Source organism: Anopheles marshallii, chromosome X (genome assembly GCF_943734725.1).
Source record: "Anopheles marshallii chromosome X, idAnoMarsDA_429_01, whole genome shotgun sequence".
Classification (NCBI taxonomy): domain Eukaryota; kingdom Metazoa; phylum Arthropoda; class Insecta; order Diptera; family Culicidae; genus Anopheles; species Anopheles marshallii.
In genome coordinates this window covers 1,594,493-1,614,985 of record NC_071325.1, presented here as the reverse complement: position 1 = coordinate 1,614,985, position 20,493 = coordinate 1,594,493, and the positions used below count along the sequence as shown (strand labels likewise).

The window sequence follows — 20,493 nt, the reverse complement described above, 5'->3', positions numbered from 1 at the left end:
TGGTTCAGATTAGTGATGAAAATTTTGCTCCGAACTTACAAGGTTCGTTCCGTTCGTTCTTTGGAACGATTGAAGCGAGGATTGAAAAAATTCTTAAAGTTGTTTTTTTTGCACCTACATGTTGTTCATCATGCTAAGATTATAACGTTATCATTCACTTCTGTTGTGAAGTCGAAAATGCTAAGTTCAATTCAACCGTTGGAAACTCACACTGTTAGACGGTAGATACTTCCGTCATCATACTTGCCACTAAAATAACAATCTATGATTAGTGTAGATCAGAAAGTTAGAACACTTTAGCTTTTAGCCTGTATCTGGTAAATAATCCAGGTACCAGGATGTATTATTATATAAAGAATGACACAAGGGGAATTACAATAAAAAAAAAATCGATTGAAGTTTAAACATTTAACTTTACATTCTATTCATTTGAAACAATATACAAGTCTGATTTTTAAAATCATCCTTTTTTAATTGTTTTCGTAAAAAAAAATATATTTAATAGATCAATAGCACACTGGGAACATGGTCTAACCTGATTTAGAAAATTCTTCAAATAAGTTAAAAGCAGAGCATCTAGAAAAAAATCTGCTGTATGAGAGATTCCAGGATCATTGATCTTCGTTCTACAAGAAAAATGGATAGACTCGTTAGTGATATTGATAGATTTACAGCTGTTACGGCATTGTTGTGTTCATAAGTATCAGAGATATTACTATTTAATCTATTTTATGCAGATGACACAAAAATTTTCCTTCCTAGATCTGTGTTCTAATCAATGTTCCACAATTTCCTTTTGCCAGCGATCACGTAAACTAAACATGACGCTCTGTGACGGCTACGACCAGCGGATACAGGTTGTGAAAGATCTAGGAGTATGTTTAGATGAGGCTTTAATATTCAAGGATCAGATTAAAAAGCAACGCTCGGAAGATCCTTGTTATAGTGTGTCGTCTGTCGTATGATTTTTAAGGTCTCTTCTGTTTACGGGTTCTGTACTGCTGCTGGGCGCGGCCAATACTCGAATACCTACCGGTGACACCGGTAACACTGATATGTCCAGGATGGAGAGTGCAGAGACAGTTCACTCGTGTTGCGCTTAGGCGATGAAAGCGGATGTCATTTTCTGCGCCAAACTTAGATGCTTCTTCACTATTGTCCTGCATGGACTTCTGTGCTCCGCTTTCGTCGCTTACGTGTACAACCTCCTGTGTCCGTCCCTGCTCGCATAATTCGTATTGGCTAGAATTATCCGTATTTGAGAGCTATCAGAAATGTTATTTCCAATGTGTTCGATCACAATAATTACTTACAAATTCTCCATATCCGTCTCCTTAATGCCTACCTGTTGTATTTGAGGCATTCTAATCCTTTATTCTTCCTCCCTTAATAATAAGGCTTATTTAATCTTAGCTAACCGTGTTGTGATTATTTTGGGTTAGGTTTAGATTTTATTTAGGTTCAAGAATGTTTTTTCAAGCCGTGATGGTAGACAATTTTATTTTAATTAAGATAAAGAGTTGGTGTTCACGCACGTTGTTCTTCTGTTTTACGGGTATGAAAGGACTTTTGTCTGATAAATTAATGGGTTTTTGTAAACATAACCTTCTTCAGCTCCCAGAATTCCAAATCCTGTACGGTCTATCTGCAAAATGTTTTAGGTTTAGGCGGTGTTGTAGTTATTCTGGTTATTTATACAGTTTTATCAACTCTCAGCCATTTTTGCTAGCTTAGAATTTCTTTAATTTTTTTATGAACCATTTTTTTTTCTTTTTTTCTTACAGACGAACGGGTTGGATTAGTTATTAAAAAAAGGTGGTCGACTTTTGGCGCTTCGCTTTTTGAAAAGCGTCATAATATTTTAATGTGTTGAAGCAACTACGGTGGCGGCAACTCCAAGCAGTAGGAAATAGCGGCTAAACGGACGAAAAATCCGTAGCCATGTTGTTTCGTGAGTGTGTTGTTCAGTATTCCGGAGATTGGTGGTAGTCCTTCTTAAAAAAGGGACACTGAACAAGAGAACAGCATGTGCGCGCGCACACACACACACAACCGAGCAGCAGCAGCTGAAGAAAAGGTGCTGCAGCAGCACAACATTAACACAATCACGCATATACGAAGCAGCAGCAGTATCGGAACACCGTACCATTTATTCCCATGTTGGTGCTGAGCGGCAATAATATCGTAGGAAGAAGTAAACGAAGAAACCGAGCCAGAGAGGTCCGTTGTTTAGGTGTGCGCGGAGAGCGCGCGCGCGCGCGGTCTTGTGTGTATGCGTGTGGTGGAGATATTATATCGTCAATAATCTTGTGTGTGTGTGTGTGATACGTTGTGCACGCGCGTTCCGTCTCGCTCTCTCTCTGCCCCCTCTCGCTGTGTAGCACACCAACCATCTCGCTCTCTGCGTGCGCGCGTGTACTAGTGTGTGTGTGTTTCTGTATATCCGTGGTGTGCGTCGCGTTGTAACACATCAGATAGTGTTTGATTGTGCCGTGTGTGTATGTGCGCTCGTACGCGTGTGAAGGCGTGGAATTTTGCATCGTGAAATCAATCATGCATCCTCATCATTTCATCAAGCAACCCGTACAACATCAGCAGCCGTCTGCAATAAACAAGAGAAACAGCAAATACGAAGGAAAAGCCAACACGCGCATCCGAAAACACTAGCAAAAGTAGTAATTAAACGGAAACCCCGAGAAGACGTGATAGCCGAGTGAGAGAACGAGAAAGAGAGAGCAAGAGGAAAGGAGAAAAAAACAGCTTCGCCGCATCAATCCACACTTGTAGCAGAGAGAAGCGGCAGCAAATGAAGTTAATATTAGCGTAAAGCAAGTGCAATCGTGGGAAAAGCAGCTAAGTTACGGAAAAAATATGCAACCGTGACAAAAAAAGGAAAACAACGCGTGTAGTTTAAAAAATAGAAGATAAAAAGGAGTATCTCGAGTAGTGAAGACGCGCGCTCCAGCGGACGAGTGAACGCCACAAGAGAAAGAGTACACGAAAGGAGAAGCCCAAAGGGAAAGAAACGGAAACCTGTGTGTGGGGTTACTGCAACTTGTTCGTTTCTTGTTCCTGCTCGTACCACCAACAACGATATCCCCTGCTTCCTTTCTCTCTCTCCTTGTTGTGCGGTTCGCTTCTATCAAAATTCTTAAACTGATAAACAATGGCCGATCATATGGAGGAGCCACCGATGAAACGGGCGAAAGTCCGGGATGTATCCTCAGGTAAGCGATGCTAATGCAATCTTACAATTTCAGCGTCTTTTATTATTTTTTTTCGACTTGCCAAGTTCAGTGTAACAAACATTACAAGTGCTCTCGTCCCTCAGGAAGAATTATTAAGATCTAAAGAAATTTAAAGGGTTGTAGGATGATCAAATTCTGCATTGTTCCTAATCTATCGTTTAATTCTTTCGATCGAGAGCATTTTGGGTGTGAGCGTGTTTATATGTCATTTGTTTCATATGGCAGAAGCGGCTGTTATCCACCTCAAATAGAGCTTTGCCCAACCGGGGTGTCGATCCGTGATTCATCTTGAATCGGTTTCGACTATTTAGAAATTGCCTAGAAAAAAAATCGTCCCTGTGTACGGCACTGCGCTTGTGTACGTGAGACTAGTCGTCGCTATGCAGCACACCGTTAATAATTCCTTCTCGCTTTTGCTCAACATAAAACCTGTACACGGGGCGTGCGTCCGTACGTTTGTGTACGTGCGGTGTGTGTCGAGTGCATTATTCCGGTTGAGCGCTTCACTTTTTTTTTAGACAGACACGCACACGGTGAAACGTATTCATCGTCGTCGTCATCATCATCATCATCATTATTATCATCATCCACATTATGTGAAGGTTTTTCGGGGTACTACGAATTTCACCTTTTTTTGTTGGTAAATTACGTACAAAAAATAACGCACAAACAAATTATAAATTTTGAAATATAACCAGAATGAAAATCTTATGGATTCAATAGCTAGGACAAAGTAAGCAATGGGCAAATTAAAAGTTTCGAGAGAAAAAAGACTCTATTTGTTCAGAATGTCCTTTTAAAATATGATCAATTATTAAAGGAAGGAGTTATTTATATCTTGTTCCTACTTTCAATTATCTACCGCAAAACAGTATGAGTTTAATTTGGCTGATATATGGTGGAAAATCAATATCTATGTGTTGCTTAAAAACATTCAATGTTCTCCGTTTATCTACATAATCCTAGCAAATTGTTAGTAAAACATAAATAATGCTTTGGAAATGCTCTTACTGTATCCTTTCAAACATGTGACATTCATCTATAATCACCTTACACACTTGCTCGGGGCATTTTCGTCCAGAAGTTATCTCAACCACACTCGATCAAATGTTCGATCTGGAAAACCACCTACCGGACGAGCTGATGGGCGACAACACATGGGTGGACTCGCTGAGCGGGGGAAACAAACCACCTGGTCCTGGTCCGGGGTCGCAAATGAATGGGGACGATCCAGGTGGAGGAAGCTCCAACCTGACCCAGGTGTCTCTAGCCCTTCAGCGTCAGCAGCTTCAACAGCACCAGCAGATGCACCATCTAATGATGCAACAGCAGCAACAGGTAAGGTCATTTGTCAGAGCAAATTTTGGAATTATTGTCAGTTAAAAGGGATGCTGTTGCTACTGAAGTTTTACTGATGTTTTCACGTTTTACCATCATTCACCAGACGAACAAATCAATGCCGAGTCAGACAATGCTTGGCATGGGACCGCTCGGTGTCAAAACGCCCGGCATGCTGTCTTCGATGAACCAAACGATGGGCAACAACGTGGTAGTGAATGCGATGGCTGCAGGAGGTGCCGGTGGCATTTTGGGGATGGGCAGCGGTATCGGTCCAAACGGTGGCGTTGGCGGTGCCGGTGGTGGTGCCGGTGGCCCGGTCATGGCGAACAGTATGGGATTGAGCGGTGGCGTTATGTCCGCTGGAGGACTGGTGCAACTCAACAGTGGCGGTATACGGCAAGCAAACGCCAACCAATCCGGAGGCAATGCGAGCGGAAATGGTGGCCCGATGATGCACCAGCTGGTGCCTCCACAAAACGGACCAATGGGTGGTGGACAGCCTCGGTTGGGAAACCCGGGTCTGATGCCGCGTACCACCGGTCATATGAATCCGGGCTTGCGGCAGCTGGTGCAGCAGGGACACGCAGTAGGCACCCCGATGGTGGGCCAGATGGGTGGTGGAGGTGGCGCTGGTGGCAACGCGACGGGCGGTCAGTTTGTAGTCGGCTATCAGCAGCAGGGTGTTATGCAACAAGGCGTGCGTACTGCATCGCCTGTCTTGGTCAATCGGCAACCGCCGAACGGACCGGGAGGGACGCGACTGCCGAATCCGATGGTGTCCAGTGGCGGTGCTGGAGGTGCATCGATGGGAATGCTCGGGGGTGACGGTAATGTTGGACCACAGACGCAGACGGGACAGGGTCCCGCTGGTGTGGTCAGTTTGCAGCAGCAACAGCATGGTGGTCCGGGTCCAAATGCGCCACAGATACGACCGTTGGTCGCATCGGCTGCAGGGGTAGCGCAGCAAAATCAAGCAATCAACTCGATGAACGTATCGACGGGGACAGTTGGCGGTGGTGGAGGCACTGGTACGGGATCCGGTACATCCGGGACGGTGGGTGCAGCAACAAGCAGTGGTGGTGGCGGAGGTAATACGTCTAACTCGATGAACAGCAGTCCCGGTGGCAATCCACTGTTGGCCGATCCGGAGAAACGCAAGCTCATCCAGCAGCAACTTGTACTGTTGTTGCACGCGCACAAATGTCAGCGTCGCGAGGCGGAAAATCCGAGCGGCAATATCTGTAGTCTAGCTCACTGCCGCACAATGAAGGAGGTGCTGACTCATATGCAATCCTGCCAATTAGGCAAGAACTGTCCCAAGACGCATTGTTCCTCATCGCGACAGATCATCAACCATTGGAAAAATTGCCAACGGCAGGACTGCCCTGTGTGTTTGCCGCTTCGTGATACTAACAAATTGAAACAGCAACAGGCTTCACAGCAACAGCAACAGCAGCAACAACAACAGCAGCAACCTCAACAATCTCAACTACAACAATCTCACCAACAGCAGCAGCATCATGCCCAGCAGCAACAGCAAATGCAGCAACCTCAGCAACAACTACAGATGCAGCAAGATCAGCATCAGCAGTTGCAGCAACTTCAGCAGCAACTTGCACAGCAACAGCAAGAGGCGATGCAGTTACCGCAAAAGCAGCAACAACAGTTGTTGATGCAACAGCAGGACCAACAGAAGTCGATGGAACACAAACAGCAAATGGTAAAATCGGCCCAAGCGCAAATGATGCTGTCGGACAAGGATCAGCAACAGCAACAGTTGCTACAGAAGCACGTGCAGCTACAAGCGACGCAGCAGATTCAGCACAACATGTTGCAGCAGCACAAAAAAGTACAGCAACTCATGATGCAGCAAAAGCAGGAACAGATGCTACAGAAATCGTACTCTCAGCAGCAACAGTTGCAACAGCAGCACCAGCAACAATCACCTCAACTGATGCAGCAACAGTCACCACAGCTGCAGGTGCATCAGGCACAGTTACAACAGCAACAAGTATTGTCACAGCAACAGCAACAACAGCTTTTATTACAACAACAACATCAGCAGCAACAGCAACAACAACAACAACAACAACAACAACAACAACAGCAACAACAACAGCAACAACAACAACAACAACAACAACAACAGCAGCAGCAGCAGCAGCAGCAGCAGCAACAACAACAACAACAACAACAGCAACAGGATAATAAGTCTCCCATGTTTGGCCAACGCCAGGTAACGCAACAACAGCTTCAACAGACACAGCTATCCCAAATGTCCCAGCCACAGCTGCAGCCCCAAGTCGCACCCCAGCTTCAGTCTCTATCGCATGCACCATCCCCTCAACAGCAGCAACAAAATCAGCTCGCTGCATCACAGGAGCATAAAAAGATTGCACAACAGGCGGCTGCAGAAGCGGCTGCAGTGCGAGCAATTGTTGCAGCTTCAGTTTCATCGGCTCTGCAACAACCACAGCAGCAACAACAACAGCAACAGAAACTGCAAATGGAGCAGAAAAAGGATCAGCTGCAACAGCATTTAGAACAAGCGAAAAACGAACAACAGCTGGAAGTACAGCAAGATCAACATAACGATTTGACGGAAAAACAGCAAACGCTAACGCCAATGCATCCGACGGACACGTCGGAGGTAAGTAACGCACTTAGCCAATCGGACGGTAGTACCGATGCCGCAACAGTATTGACGATGAAGCCGGACGATCATACAAAGAAGCAAGACCTGAGTGGTGATCATTTGTTGCAAGATCAGTTGCAGTCACAGCTGGATATTAGCAAACAGAAAGCAGACCAGCTACAAAAAGATTCGCGGTTATCCGGTGGGACCGTTGAGCAAGAGGGAAAGGACGGTCAGCGAGAGGTAACCGAACAATCGAAAGATCACTTGGACCATCCCGATCAACAACAGCAAGACAAAACGAAGCAGTCTGACGATGCACTAGAGAAGAAAGTGCAAGAGGGAAAAGATGGCACGTCACACGGTCAATCAAATCATGATGGATCGAAAGAGCTGTCGGACAAACAGCAAGATAAGCTGGACAAGACCGAGCACAAAGACGGCCAGCTGAAAGGTTCGCCAATGATTGGTGATCCGACTGTTCCTCCGGATGGTACGAGTCAGGGTGAAAAGTCGGACCAGGATAAGTCAGAGCTGAAGGAACTAAAGGATGCGTCCCAAGAAAGTACGGAGCAGCATCATGACAAACAGCAGGACAAGCTGGAGATGGTGAAAGGAGACGATGCGTCACAACAAGCGGAGCAGAAGGAAACCAAATTGGACGGTAAGAGTATTGCCGACCAGCAGGAAAAGAAGGAATTGTCTGAAGGAAGCAAAACACAAGACCCATCCGGTGAGGCGAAAGATCAATCCAGCCTCCAGGACAAATCATGCAACGAATCACTTGATCACGAAATGCAGGTAGATGGGATTGAGGGTAAACTTGCTACAGACAAGAAACAGCCTGGTGGGGAATCCTCGTCCACTGACGTTGGGTCGGATCAGTCGGAGAAAAAGTCAGAATCCCAGTTGCTGGATCAGCTCGGTCAATCGTCCGGTTCAAGTGAACATCACTCGGAGAAGGTCGATAGCGGGAAAGATGATCAGCAAAAAGATTCCAGTAGTAGCAGCAAATCGGATGAATTATCTGACGGGCTGTCGAAATCGTCACTGCCATTGTCGTCCAGTGGATATTCGGATGGACAGGAAGACACCAACAACAAACTGCTAAAGCCAGACGAAAAACCAAAGCAGCAACAAACGGGCGACCAAGGGACGATTGACGAAACGGGTCCATGTGATTCATCCAAAACTGTTAGTGATTCGTCGGATGAAGGCATAAAGAAGATGGACGTGCAAGAACTAGAGAAAGATAAGACGTCAAACGAGCTGCTGGCAGACGCGATGGAAGTAGATCCAGATACGTCCTCGTCGCAGTCGACCGGTTCCTCGGAACAGAATAAATCTTCTACTACGGGCCAGCAGCGAATCGGTGAGGAACAAGATGCTGCTTCCTCGTTAGCAAAGGCTTTGCAAGATCAGGATCACGAGATGAAGGATGTATCGCTAGTGTCGCAACTGCAGGAGCAAGAGAAAGACAAACAGTCACCGTCGCCACAACAGCGACAGCTGCAGATGGACCAATCAAAACAACAGGATCTGCAGAAACCGCATACACCACAAACACCCCAAGCGTCCCTATCCTCGCCACAACAGCAGCAGCAAGTACAGCAACAGGCGAAGCTTAACTTGCAGCAACAGCAGCAAAAGCTCCAGCAGCAGCTTCAACAACAATTACAACCACAACAGCAGATGCAAATGTTGCAGCAGCAAAAGCAACCCATGTTATTGCTTCAACAGCTTCAGCAACAGTCCGACAGTCAGCAAATGCAATTAAAACAGCAGTCGGCGGACGGTACGGATCAGCAGCATGAGCAACAGCTACTTTCATCCACACAAACAACTCCGCAAGCATCACCATTAACGAATCAACAAGCAACAGGACATTTAAAAAGTCTTCTACCACAAACGGTCGGTCAAGTAGAACAAACGACACAACAATCTACACAAGACGGTTCGACAACGCAGGTGCTCCTACAACAGAACTCCGGCAACGTCACGTCAGGAGCGGATGTGGTCGGTTCTAGGGCGTCGTTCAATCAGCAGTTAGTGAATAACATGCAGCAGCAATGTGGACCCTCTTCCTCACCGCTTCAGAGCAATCTGTCCGGCGCCACCGGGCAACAGGCAAACCAAATGAATAGTATGCGAGGTATGGGAATGGCGAACCAGCAACAGCAACAGGGCAACACCGTGCGTTTAATGATGCCACCGAACCAACTGGTGGCAGGTGGTATGTTACAACAGCAGAACGATGGCAGCGCTGGTTGTGGTGGATTGCTTGGGCAGAACGCAACGAATCAACAGCAAGGAAGCGTACAGCCCCAGCAGCAAACCCAAACAAATCCTTCAATCATTCCAATGGCAACGGGTAACAGTGGTAATCAGATGTTGTTCAGCCCCGGTGATAGCAGTCAAATGGCAGCAAGTGGTGGTAATTTAACCAACAGTGCCGGTGTTGTTTGCAGCACGTCCACCGCAAGCGGCATGCAAACACTAACGTCTCAGTCGATGCCCATCATGAACACGACCAACACCAGCACAATGAGTGCGGGCGGTGGCCCAAATGCTAGTAATTTCGCAGTCGGTGCGGCTGGTGGTAATACGGGTGGTAACGCGGGCGGCAACAACGCGTCGATGGTGGCCGTACCGGTACAGGGTACGAAGGACTGGCATCATTCGGTAACGCCCGATCTGCGTAACCATCTGGTGCACAAGCTGGTGCAGGCCATCTTTCCCTCGCCGGATCCGTCCGCCATGTTCGACAAACGTATGTACAATCTGGTCGCGTACGCAAAGAAGGTCGAGGGTGACATGTACGAGATGGCCAACTCACGCTCCGAATACTATCACTTACTAGCGGAAAAAATCTACAAGATACAGAAAGAGCTAGAAGAGAAGCGCCAAAAGCGGAAGGAGCAGCAAATGCAACTGCAACAACAGTTGAATGCGGCTGGGCAGGTAGTCGGTGGTGGGCCCAACGCTGGTCAGATATTGCGTCCACTAAATCACAACCACCAACAGCAGCAGCAGGTAAATCTGCTCGCCGGTATGAATCCAGCCTCGGGGAGTGGAGTTGCTGGTAATAATCCAACCACGATGCAACAGATGCAAGCCGCCGCTCGACACGGTGCAGGTGGACTAATGAACCAAGCGCAAAACAATCTAGGAGCGCAAATGGGACCGAACAACCGTATTGGGGTGGTGAACGCGCAACAGCAGCAGCAGGGTGGACCCGGCCAGACGCAGCAACTGTTTGTCGCTCAACCCGGTCCTAGCCCGAACGGGAACCTAGTGCACGGTGCTGGTGGGACCGTGCTACCAGGCGGACTGTCACCATTTGGCCAGCAGCAACCCAACAATCACGCACCGGGTATGGTCGGTGTGCCACAACAATCCCCGCAAGTGGTGAACCAACAGCAACAGTCATTCCTCAATGGTCCTTCAATGATGGACAGCTCGTCTCAGCTGCAACAGTTTAATGATATTGTGCGTGCCAAATGTGCAAATCTAAGTGGAGGCGGCGTCGATGGTACACAACAGCAACAGCTCGGCCAACTTTCCGCTGCACTCACCGGCCAAACAATGGTCCAAAGTATGCGGTCGGCGTTCGGTGGTGTAAACGCGAACACTGGTCAACAGCAGCAGGGACCGAATCAGGGCGGTGTGGTGAATCCGGGAGCTACCGGTGGCATGTTCGTGAACGCGATTAATCCTGGTGGTTTTAAGCTGATGAGCGGTGGCAAATCTCAAGCTCAGCAACGCAACATTGCCCTCCTGTCCGGGATGGCCGGAAGTGGTACGGTAGGCGGAGCAAGCGGTACTGGAACGGGACTTGTTGGTAGTGGTGACATGCTGGCCAGCAGTCCATACGGTGGTGTGGGAGGTGCAAGTGGTGGAAATATCGGTCCCAACACAACAGCTGTTGCTACTTCCAATGGTCCCATGCTACCGTCACCAGCCGGAAACAACACATCAAACAACAGCATTGTACCACTACTCCTCACGCCTGGCGGTCCTCCGTCCTCGGAATCATTATCAGCTGGCGCTGGAGGGTTGGGTGACGGCCAAACACTTGGTGGATCGAGTGTAAGCGGTGTATCTTCCTCCCTTCCCGTTGGTGCTGGTCTCCTTCCGCCTGGAACGCTCGGTGGAACGTTGGTAACCGGTGGTGGCGCTACTACACATTCTCTGAATGGTGGCTCGACTACCACTACTCCTGCAACTACACCCGCAACTCCGAGCAGTGCAGGAACACTTGCGTCCACCTCGAACGTGCTTCCCACTTCATCAGTTGGATCGTCGGTGACTAATACCACCGCGAATGGTGCAACCACTGCGGTGGGAATGTCTACTAGTCGCATGACATCGTCTTCATCGTTCAGTTCTCAGATGGCAGCCCTTGAAGCAGCAATGGCTCGTGACAAAGAAGATTCACCTGAACCGCCAAGCAGCGCAAAGGATGGTGCAAGTGGTGGTAGTGGTGGTTGTGGCAGCAAGAATAACAAGGGCAAGTTTGAGATGAAGCGCGAGGAGGACATCAAGTCCGAAGGGGACAGCAACCATATGGACACATCGGGCGGTGGTGAAGTTGGTGGTAAGAACGTTAACAACGACTGTATGAGCATGATGGCACACGACATCAAGACAGACCTGATGGACGGTTCGGACGGTAGCAGCAGCGGCAGCGGCAAGAACAAGCTTGACGTGTCCACATTTAAGGGGGACGTGGACCAGGGCCGTTCTGGTAGTCCAAAGGCAAAGATGATGAAAACGGAACTGAAGGCAGGTATCTATCCGGAACCGACCATCCAGACGAACGCGAGTGACAACAAGAAGAAATGCTGTAAGTATCCTAACGTCCAGTACACTCTTCCCTAGTGGCAATCGTCTTTACTTCATATCCTAACCCTGGCTTTTCTTTTTATTCAGCGTTCAAACCGGAGGAACTGCGGGAAGCGCTGTTACCGACGCTTGAGAAACTAGTTACTCAGGAACCGGAATCGATACCATTTCGTATGCCGGTTGATCCAAATTCACTTGGCATTCCTGACTATTTTGATATTGTGCGCCAGCCGATGGATCTGAGCACGATCCGAAAGAAGCTCGAAACTGGTCAGTACCAAGATCCCCGCGAGTACGTGGATGATGTGTGGCTCATGTTCGATAATGCCTGGTTGTACAACCGTAAGACGTCACGCGTGTATCGCTACTGCACTAAGGTAAGTCAGAAGCCAATCTGGAAAAGGCGCAATCTGTTGACGATTGTAATGAATCTGTTTGCTTTTACATTCGACCCCACAGCTATCAGAAGTTTTTGAGTTGGAAATTGATCCAGTGATGCAATCGCTCGGCTACTGTTGTGGACGAAAGTATACATTCAATCCGCAAGTGTTGTGCTGTTATGGCAAGCAATTATGTACCATTCCACGAGATGCAAAGTATTACAGCTATCAAAACCGGTAAGTAGTGTGTTGTGGAGTTTTTGCTTAATGTAGTGTAAAACAGAAAAAAAGTTTTGATAAATTTTCTCATTGAGGGAGGAAGCTATGGGAATAGAAATGAGCGTACATGTTTCCAACCCGAAAATCAATTAATTGCGCTAGCCAAATCTCTCGTTCTGAGGGCGTTAGTTAAAATAACAAATGATGGTACACCTAAACGCTTCTTGGTTTGGCAAAATTATCGTCCTGGATATCCCAGTTATTTGTTATCAAATCAGTATTCTAGTCGTGTGATATTTCATTTTCTTCGTACTACCAAACGAATTCTTTTAACTAGCCAGGCACAGCGCAACTGCAGGTCCAATATTAGATTTTTTTATTACGGGTCCCCCACTTGCTCACTAAAACAATGAAACAATTGTTGGAAACTTTCTCACGTCACCAACCGTCTCATGCCCTTAACCACCATTGCTTAATGTGTACGTTTGTACAGTGAAATTAAGTATGTGTTCATGTGTTTTATATTTTCATATTTCGCTCATCACCACCACTACCACCACCGCATCACCGCATCACCGCGAATATTCAAAACCAAATGCTTCTTACATCCTCACCACCTTTCATCGCAACAATATTTGGAATTACATGATCTTCACTTCATATCCATCCTTATCAAAATACCACATCCTGCCTTTATTCTACTTCGACACATTAATTTGCCTCTACTTCGACGTTGCAACAACAAACAACCAAAACTAAAAGCTCTTTTGGGGCATTATCTACCAGATACACGTACTGTCAGAAGTGCTTCAACGAGATACCGGGCGATACGGTTACGCTTGGCGATGATCCGATGCAGTCGCAAACGTGAGTATTCAACAGTGCCCTGCCACCAGAGATTATTTCCTGTGCGTTTATTCTTATGTTATGCTTTCTCCCTGTTAATTTGTTTTCTATCAATGCAGTCAAATCAAGAAGGATCAATTCAAGGAGATGAAGAACGATCACCTCGAGCTAGAACCGTTCGTCGATTGTCTTGATTGTGGACGGAAGCAGCATCAGATCTGTGTGCTTTACCTCGAAACGATCTGGCCTGGCGGGTTTGTTTGCGACGCTTGTCTGAAGAAGAAGGGTCAGAAGCGCAAAGACAATAAGTTTAATGCGAAACGTTTGCCTACCTCCAAGTTGGGCACATACATTGAGACACGTGTGAACAATTTCCTAAAGAAGAAGGAAGCAGGAGCGGGTGAGGTGCACATCCGTGTTGTCTCCAGTTCAGACAAAATGGTGGAGGTGAAGCCAGGCATGCGTAGCCGGTTTGTGGAAAACGGTGAAATGCTTCCCGAGTTTCCGTACCGAGCGAAGGCACTGTTCGCATTCGAGGAGGTAGACGGTGTTGACGTTTGCTTCTTCGGTATGCATGTCCAGGAGTACGGGTCGGAGTGTGCGGCACCGAATACACGCCGCGTGTATATTGCATACCTCGATTCAGTGCATTTCTTCCGACCGCGCCAGTACCGGACATCGGTGTATCACGAGATACTGCTCGGGTACATGGATTATGCGAAACAGCTCGGTTACACGATGGCACACATTTGGGCGTGCCCGCCTTCCGAGGGTGACGACTACATATTCCACTGCCATCCGCCGGAGCAGCGCATACCGAAACCTAAGCGGCTGCAGGAGTGGTACAAAAAGATGTTGGATAAGGGCATGGTCGAGCGGACGATTCAAGACTACAAGGATATCTTGAAGCAGGCAATGGAGGACAAGCTGCAGTCGGCATCGGAACTGCCATACTTTGAGGGTGATTTCTGGCCGAATGTGCTCGAAGAAAGCATAAAAGAGCTTGATCAGGAAGAGGAAGAAAAGCGCAAACAGGCAGAGCTTGAAGAAGCTGCAGCAAATGCGGTAAGTGTATCTAAGCAAACAAAGATTTTTTTCTCGTTGTTACTTTTATTTGAACTTTTGGTCATTTGTTCGCATTACAGATCATGTCCATGAACGATGACAGTGACACAGTAGCCGACGGTAAGAAGAAGGGCCAAAAGAAGGCGAAGAAGTCCAACAAGTCGAAAGCAGCCCAGCGTAAAAGCAACAAGAAAACGAACGAACAGATTGGGAACGATCTCAGTGCAAAAATATTTGCCACCATGGAAAAGCACAAGGAGGTGTTTTTCGTCATCCGGCTTCATTCAGCGCAGTCGGCTGCAAGTTTGGCGGTAAGTTCTCATAAGATTTTACTCTCTTTTTAATGTTATTCGTGGCGTAACACTTGTTTCACTTATGTACTTATTTACCCTTTCCATTACTTATTTTTACCACAGCCCATCCAAGACCCAGATCCGCTCATTAACTGCGATCTGATGGACGGGCGTGATGCCTTCCTGACGCTGGCAAGGGATAAGCATTACGAGTTTTCTTCACTGCGCCGGGCACAGTTCAGTACACTTTGTATGTTGTACGAATTGCACAACCAGGGCCAGGATAAGTTTGTTTATACCTGTAACAACTGCAAGAACCACGTCGAGACACGATATCATTGCACCGTTTGTGACGTAAGTGTCCTTTCGCTATAGCGCTTTTCTTAGTACTTTAATCCTTCATTGATTAATTGTTTCTGTTGTTTTTCGTGCAGGATTTTGATCTCTGTATTACCTGTAAGGAGAAGGTGGGCCATCAGCACAAGATGGACAAGCTTGGTTTCGATCTGGACGATGGTTCATCACCGTCGGACGTGAAACAAACCAACCCTCAGGAAGCACGCAAGCAATCGATCCAACGATGCATCCAATCGTTGGTGCATGCCTGCCAGTGTCGCGATGCCAACTGTCGGTTACCGTCATGTCAGAAGATGAAACGTGTGGTGCAGCACACGAAGCACTGCAAGCGAAAGACACATGGTGGTTGTCCAATCTGCAAACAGCTTATTGCGCTGTGCTGCTATCATGCGAAGCACTGCCAGGAGGCGAAGTGTTTGGTGCCTTTCTGTCCAAACATCAAGCACAAGCTGAAGCAGCAGCAGCTGCAACAAAGGTAAGTAGTGAGAGAGCATCCTACATCATTACGAACGATTTTATTATGATGAATTCGTTGTCGAATTACTTTTACTAACTGTGTGATACATTTGTAGATTGCAACAACAGCAACTTTTGCGACGACGTATGGCAGTGATGAACACCACTCGACTTGGCGCACCAACACCTCAAATACCACAGAATAGCAATGGTGGCGGAAGCAACTTAAGCAATGCCGTCTGTTCGTCCAATGTTATCGCCGGTTGTTCGGTGGCACCATCCGGACCTGTAAGCAACACGATGGCCATCGGTGTACCGGCCAGCGGTGGTGTAGTCACAAGTATGGGGTGCGGTGGAATGGGTAATGCTGGTGCGGGAGCAATGAGTCCGTCTGCGGTACCCAATACGGTACAGATAGGTGGTATGGGCAGTCCTCATCACGGTGGCATGAATATGAAACCGGGAGCGCAAACACCACCAGCGAATGTGCTGCAAGCTGTTAAGCAGGTATGAGCCGAATATAAGCTATAGGACAGCGTACAACAAAATGTGATTTTTTAGTTTAAAGTTATTATTTATTGTTAGAATATTGATCATTTTTCTCCATGAGCATGAGCATATCACCATGGTGCGAGTGTTTCAAATGTTGTCACTTTACCAAAACTTTTTATCGTTTCTGTCAACAACGTCAACAGGTGCAGGAGGAAGCTGCGAGACAACAGGCACCGCATGTTGGCTATGGTAAAGTTAATCCCGTGATGGTACCGCCGGTGATGCAGCGCGCAATGCCGGCTGGCCATATGAATGCGGCAGGCGTTGGTGTTAACGTGTCCGGAGTCGGTGTAATGCCGAATTCGCAGCAGCAACCGAATGCAGTTGGTGTGTCGATGGGCGGTCCTGGTGGTGGCCCTGGTGGCATTGGACAGAACGTAATGCAAATGGACCAGTGGAACTCGCGTTATCCGAATGGTGGTGGACCAGGCATGCGCCCCACGCTACCCGGGTTGATGCAACAGCCACAGCAGCAACAACCACAGAACCCACTCCAAACGGTAAGTTGGTTAATTTCTGTCCCGAATCAGTTTTGAAACCGACGGACAAATCTCGACAAACATCTTTAAAAATTGACATTTTATTCGGAAAGTTATCCTTATTATTTTCTTTGTAACGTTACAAACGCTTCTTGTACAAAAATTAAATATTTTATTGTTTTTTTTCTTCAATTGTTTTGTTCTGCAGGGCATTATGAGCGGAGGTGTTGGAGGTGCTCAAATAATGGCCGGCATACGGCAGGGTCCGATTGCTATGCAGGGCGGTATGATGGGTAATGCGCAACAGCAGCAAGCCGGTGGTCAACAAAATCAACCCGGCCAAACCCAGATGGCCACGCAACCGAAGCAAGCAATCGCGCAGCTTATGGCGACCCTCAAGAATCCGGCCGCTGGTCCAGAGCAACAGCAGCAACTTCTTTCGATACTGAAAGCTAATCCGCAGCTTATGGCAGCCTTCATAAAGCAACGTCAACAGGTACGTTAAATTTTTTGTCTTATCGTTAAAGAGGAGAAAGGACTGTGAATTAATATACCATTTGTATGGTGCAACAGGCTCAACATCAGCAAAATCAAAACCAGGTAGGCATGCCGCAACAACAACAACAGCAGCAGCAACAACAAGTCCAACAACAGCAACAGCAACAAACGCAGCAACAGCAAGCACAACAGCAACAGCAGCACGGTGTAATGCATCCCGGTGGCTCACAGGTGCAACAGGTGCAAGCTGGACAACCGGTGATGGTGTACAATAATCAACCCGCTTCTGTCCAAATGGTACCGAACCGTATGCAAGGCGTACAAGGTATGCCTGGCGGAGGCAAACCGGGCAATAATCCATCCATGCAAATACCGGTAAGTTTGCAAAACGCTTGTATTTTTGGTACTTCTCTGTTTGCTCAATGAAGCAAGACGTTCAACGATTCACTATTTCTCTGATCATTGCAGCTTCAACAGCAGTTGTGGTATAAGCAGCAACAACAGGCGCAGCAACAGCAGCAACAGCAACAGCTGATGCTTCACCGACAGTTGGCGATGGCGGGTGGTAACATACCGCCAGCCCCACCATACAACCAGCGTCCGCGCCCACAGCAACAGATGGGCGGCGGTTATGGACAGGGCGGTGGAATGTTTCCCGATCAACAACAGTACATTCAACAAGCAATGAAACCTAATCCCCAAACACAGGGCGGTGTCGGTGTGAACGTGCTGTCCCAGCAGCTGCAGCAGCAGCAGCAAGGCCAGGGTCCGAACCAGGGCATCATGGGGCCACCGAATCCGCAGCAGCTAGCCATGCAGCAGCAGTTAATGCAGTCGGTACGATCACCACCACCGATCCGTAGCCCGCAGCCGCAACCATCGCCGCGTGCCGTACCGTCACCGCGGGCCCAACCGTCCGTATCGCCCCGGGCACAACCATCGCCCCATCACATACCATCCCATTCGCCTGTGCCGGTGCAACCGGGCGATGTTGTGCTGCATAATCATATGCACTCTACGCACCAGCCATCGAACGTGGTGGGTATGGTTGGTGGTGGGGGCGGTGGCGGTGGCGTTGTCGGTGGGGTCGGAAACGTTGGCATGCCAGGCACGGGTGGGGGTAACGTAGTTGGCGTGGGTGTGGTCGGTGTAGGTGGTCCAGTTAACGCCATGACAGTCGGTGGCGGTATGGGTGGTGTAGTCGGTGTGGTGGGAGGTCTTGGTGGCGTCGGTGGAGGAGGAGGTAATGTGGTAGGAGTAGGGAACGCAGGTGGAGTGCAGCAGGATCTAGCGCAGGGCGTCGGAATAATCGGCCCTGGAGGTAACGGGAGCGCTGGCGAAACTTCCCTGCCGGACCAGCTGACCAAATTTGTCGAACAGTTGTAGTAGTATTCTGGAAAAATCAACGTAGCGGGTAGAAACGTTCTATATTGATATTATTAGTTCTTCTTTTATTAATTTAATTTAAGATTCGGAATATTTAGTACCTAAATATGTATCCCCAAGTGTTCCGATTTTATGTATGAAATGTAGCCGGCAAATGGGGGAGAATAGAAGATGTATATAAGATAGGATATAGCATATAAACAAAAGCATGAATAATACAGCTACAGACGAATTATGATTATGAAAAGGATTGTATATGATATGTATGTACTTGTAGCTATCAGCTATGTATTTTAATATTTCTTGATTTTCGTTCGTCAGACCGAAAGTCCATTAGCAGTCGATAGTTAAATGTTCATTAGTTTTATTCACCCCCGTACACATACGCCCTGTTTTGTTAAGAGGTGTGGCCCCACCCGTGTTTCGGCCCTAGTAAGAATCAGGCCCTGAGATTCTTGCCTGAGACTTCCCGCAGCGATCATTAAATATCTTGCAAACGTGGTGGTCACTAGTCTAGTAACTCAATAGGTAGGCGGAGACCACTAGGTCGATAAGCCAAATGCGAAACACTCGTTCGTTAATATGGGAGTTAGTATTCTAGATTAAGCAGGAGAGATTAACATTGTGTCGTTAAAATTGAAGCGCTCGTGACAAAGAACGAAAATTTCTGTACATTGTACTACGAGAGGTTAAGCAGTACATGCGATTTAAATAATGAATTGGTCGATTGAAGCCATTTTTCTCAGGTTTCATTAATTACCTTTCGTGGCAGTTGAGTGCGCGGCCGTACATAAACATGCTTACATAACTATATTAGTTTGTTTCACTTTTTTAAAAATTATTTTCGTGAAAAATTTGCTTGGTGCGAAGCTGCAGCCGGCGACTGAAAATCCTGGAAAATAATTATCGACCGGGCCATGTCATGACGACGTGAGCAGGCCAACGACAGAGATATAAAGAGAAAGAGAGAGAGAGAGAGAGAGAGAGAGAGAGAGAGAGAGAGAGTAGCTTTTCGTGAGATTTTTAAAAGTATGAAAGCCTTTGAAGAATCCTTCGATTCGGTCAAAGTAATGCTCCTATCACATTGACTGCCACAAGGCTATTATTTTTGATGGCCAGTGCTGTTTCCCAGGGGTGCCAGGGTTGGTTATCATCACCCATACCGTGTTAACACTAGCTTGACCTAGCATCTTCTTCTTTATCGGCACAACAACCTCAAGAGGTCTAGGCCTGCCATTTCTGGTTTTCTGTGACTTTATTTACCAGTAGCTGGATAGTCAGTCCTGCGTACGGGGGATTTTGGTCCGGTCTGTTCGTGTCCGCTACCATCATGCCACCGGGCCGTCCCCGCTTGACCTAGCATACCTGGGCGTTTTTCATAGATGCTTACGTTGTATAAAATGTCGAAGACCTGGAATATATTTTAATATTTATACTACAATACGATAGATGTGTAAAAGTCATGCATCAACATTGGTAGAATTGTTTAAATCCAAAACATAATTTGATTAACATGATACGTAGCAGTCAAAATGACTGGTCCGGGCAATCTAATGTTATTCTAAATCATGCAAAACAAACGTTTGGTCTGCTAGGGAAGTATAACCAACACAAGCGTGGCAGTCAACGTGCTCTGAAGTATGTTTTCTCATAAACGGCAAAGACAAACGCAAGTTCAACTATGTGTGATCAAGGATCGTATCGTGTTCCAGTGCGTTTTCAGTTAGTATGTTTTGTAATTCTATATATATTGTGATAGTCAAAGAGAGAGAGAGAGAGAGAAAGAGAGAAAGTGAGAGTGAATGAGGAGAGGGGGGTGGGGAAGGTGAAGAGGGGAGAGTGAGTAAAAAAAGAAAGGCGAAAGAGAGAGAGGATGATTGATAATTCTTGAGA

The 20,493-nt window shown here is 47.2% G+C and overlaps 1 protein-coding gene across 1 annotated transcript; it reads left to right on the top strand.

The window, feature by feature from the left end:
- Positions 1 to 3,166: 3,166 nt before the first annotated feature.
- On the top strand, positions 3,167 to 18,600 carry LOC128713669 (histone lysine acetyltransferase CREBBP). Its single transcript, XM_053808535.1, has 16 exons — positions 3,167 to 3,227; positions 4,330 to 4,586; positions 4,693 to 6,648; positions 6,757 to 12,070; positions 12,157 to 12,446; positions 12,529 to 12,686; positions 13,431 to 13,535; positions 13,634 to 14,579; positions 14,660 to 14,890; positions 14,996 to 15,226; positions 15,307 to 15,704; positions 15,802 to 16,192; positions 16,381 to 16,737; positions 16,925 to 17,212; positions 17,290 to 17,589; positions 17,683 to 18,600. Exons 1-16 carry the CDS (start codon positions 3,167 to 3,169, stop codon positions 18,598 to 18,600), a joined length of 12,201 nt encoding a protein of 4,066 aa, XP_053664510.1.
- The last annotated feature ends 1,893 nt before the right edge of the window (positions 18,601 to 20,493 follow it).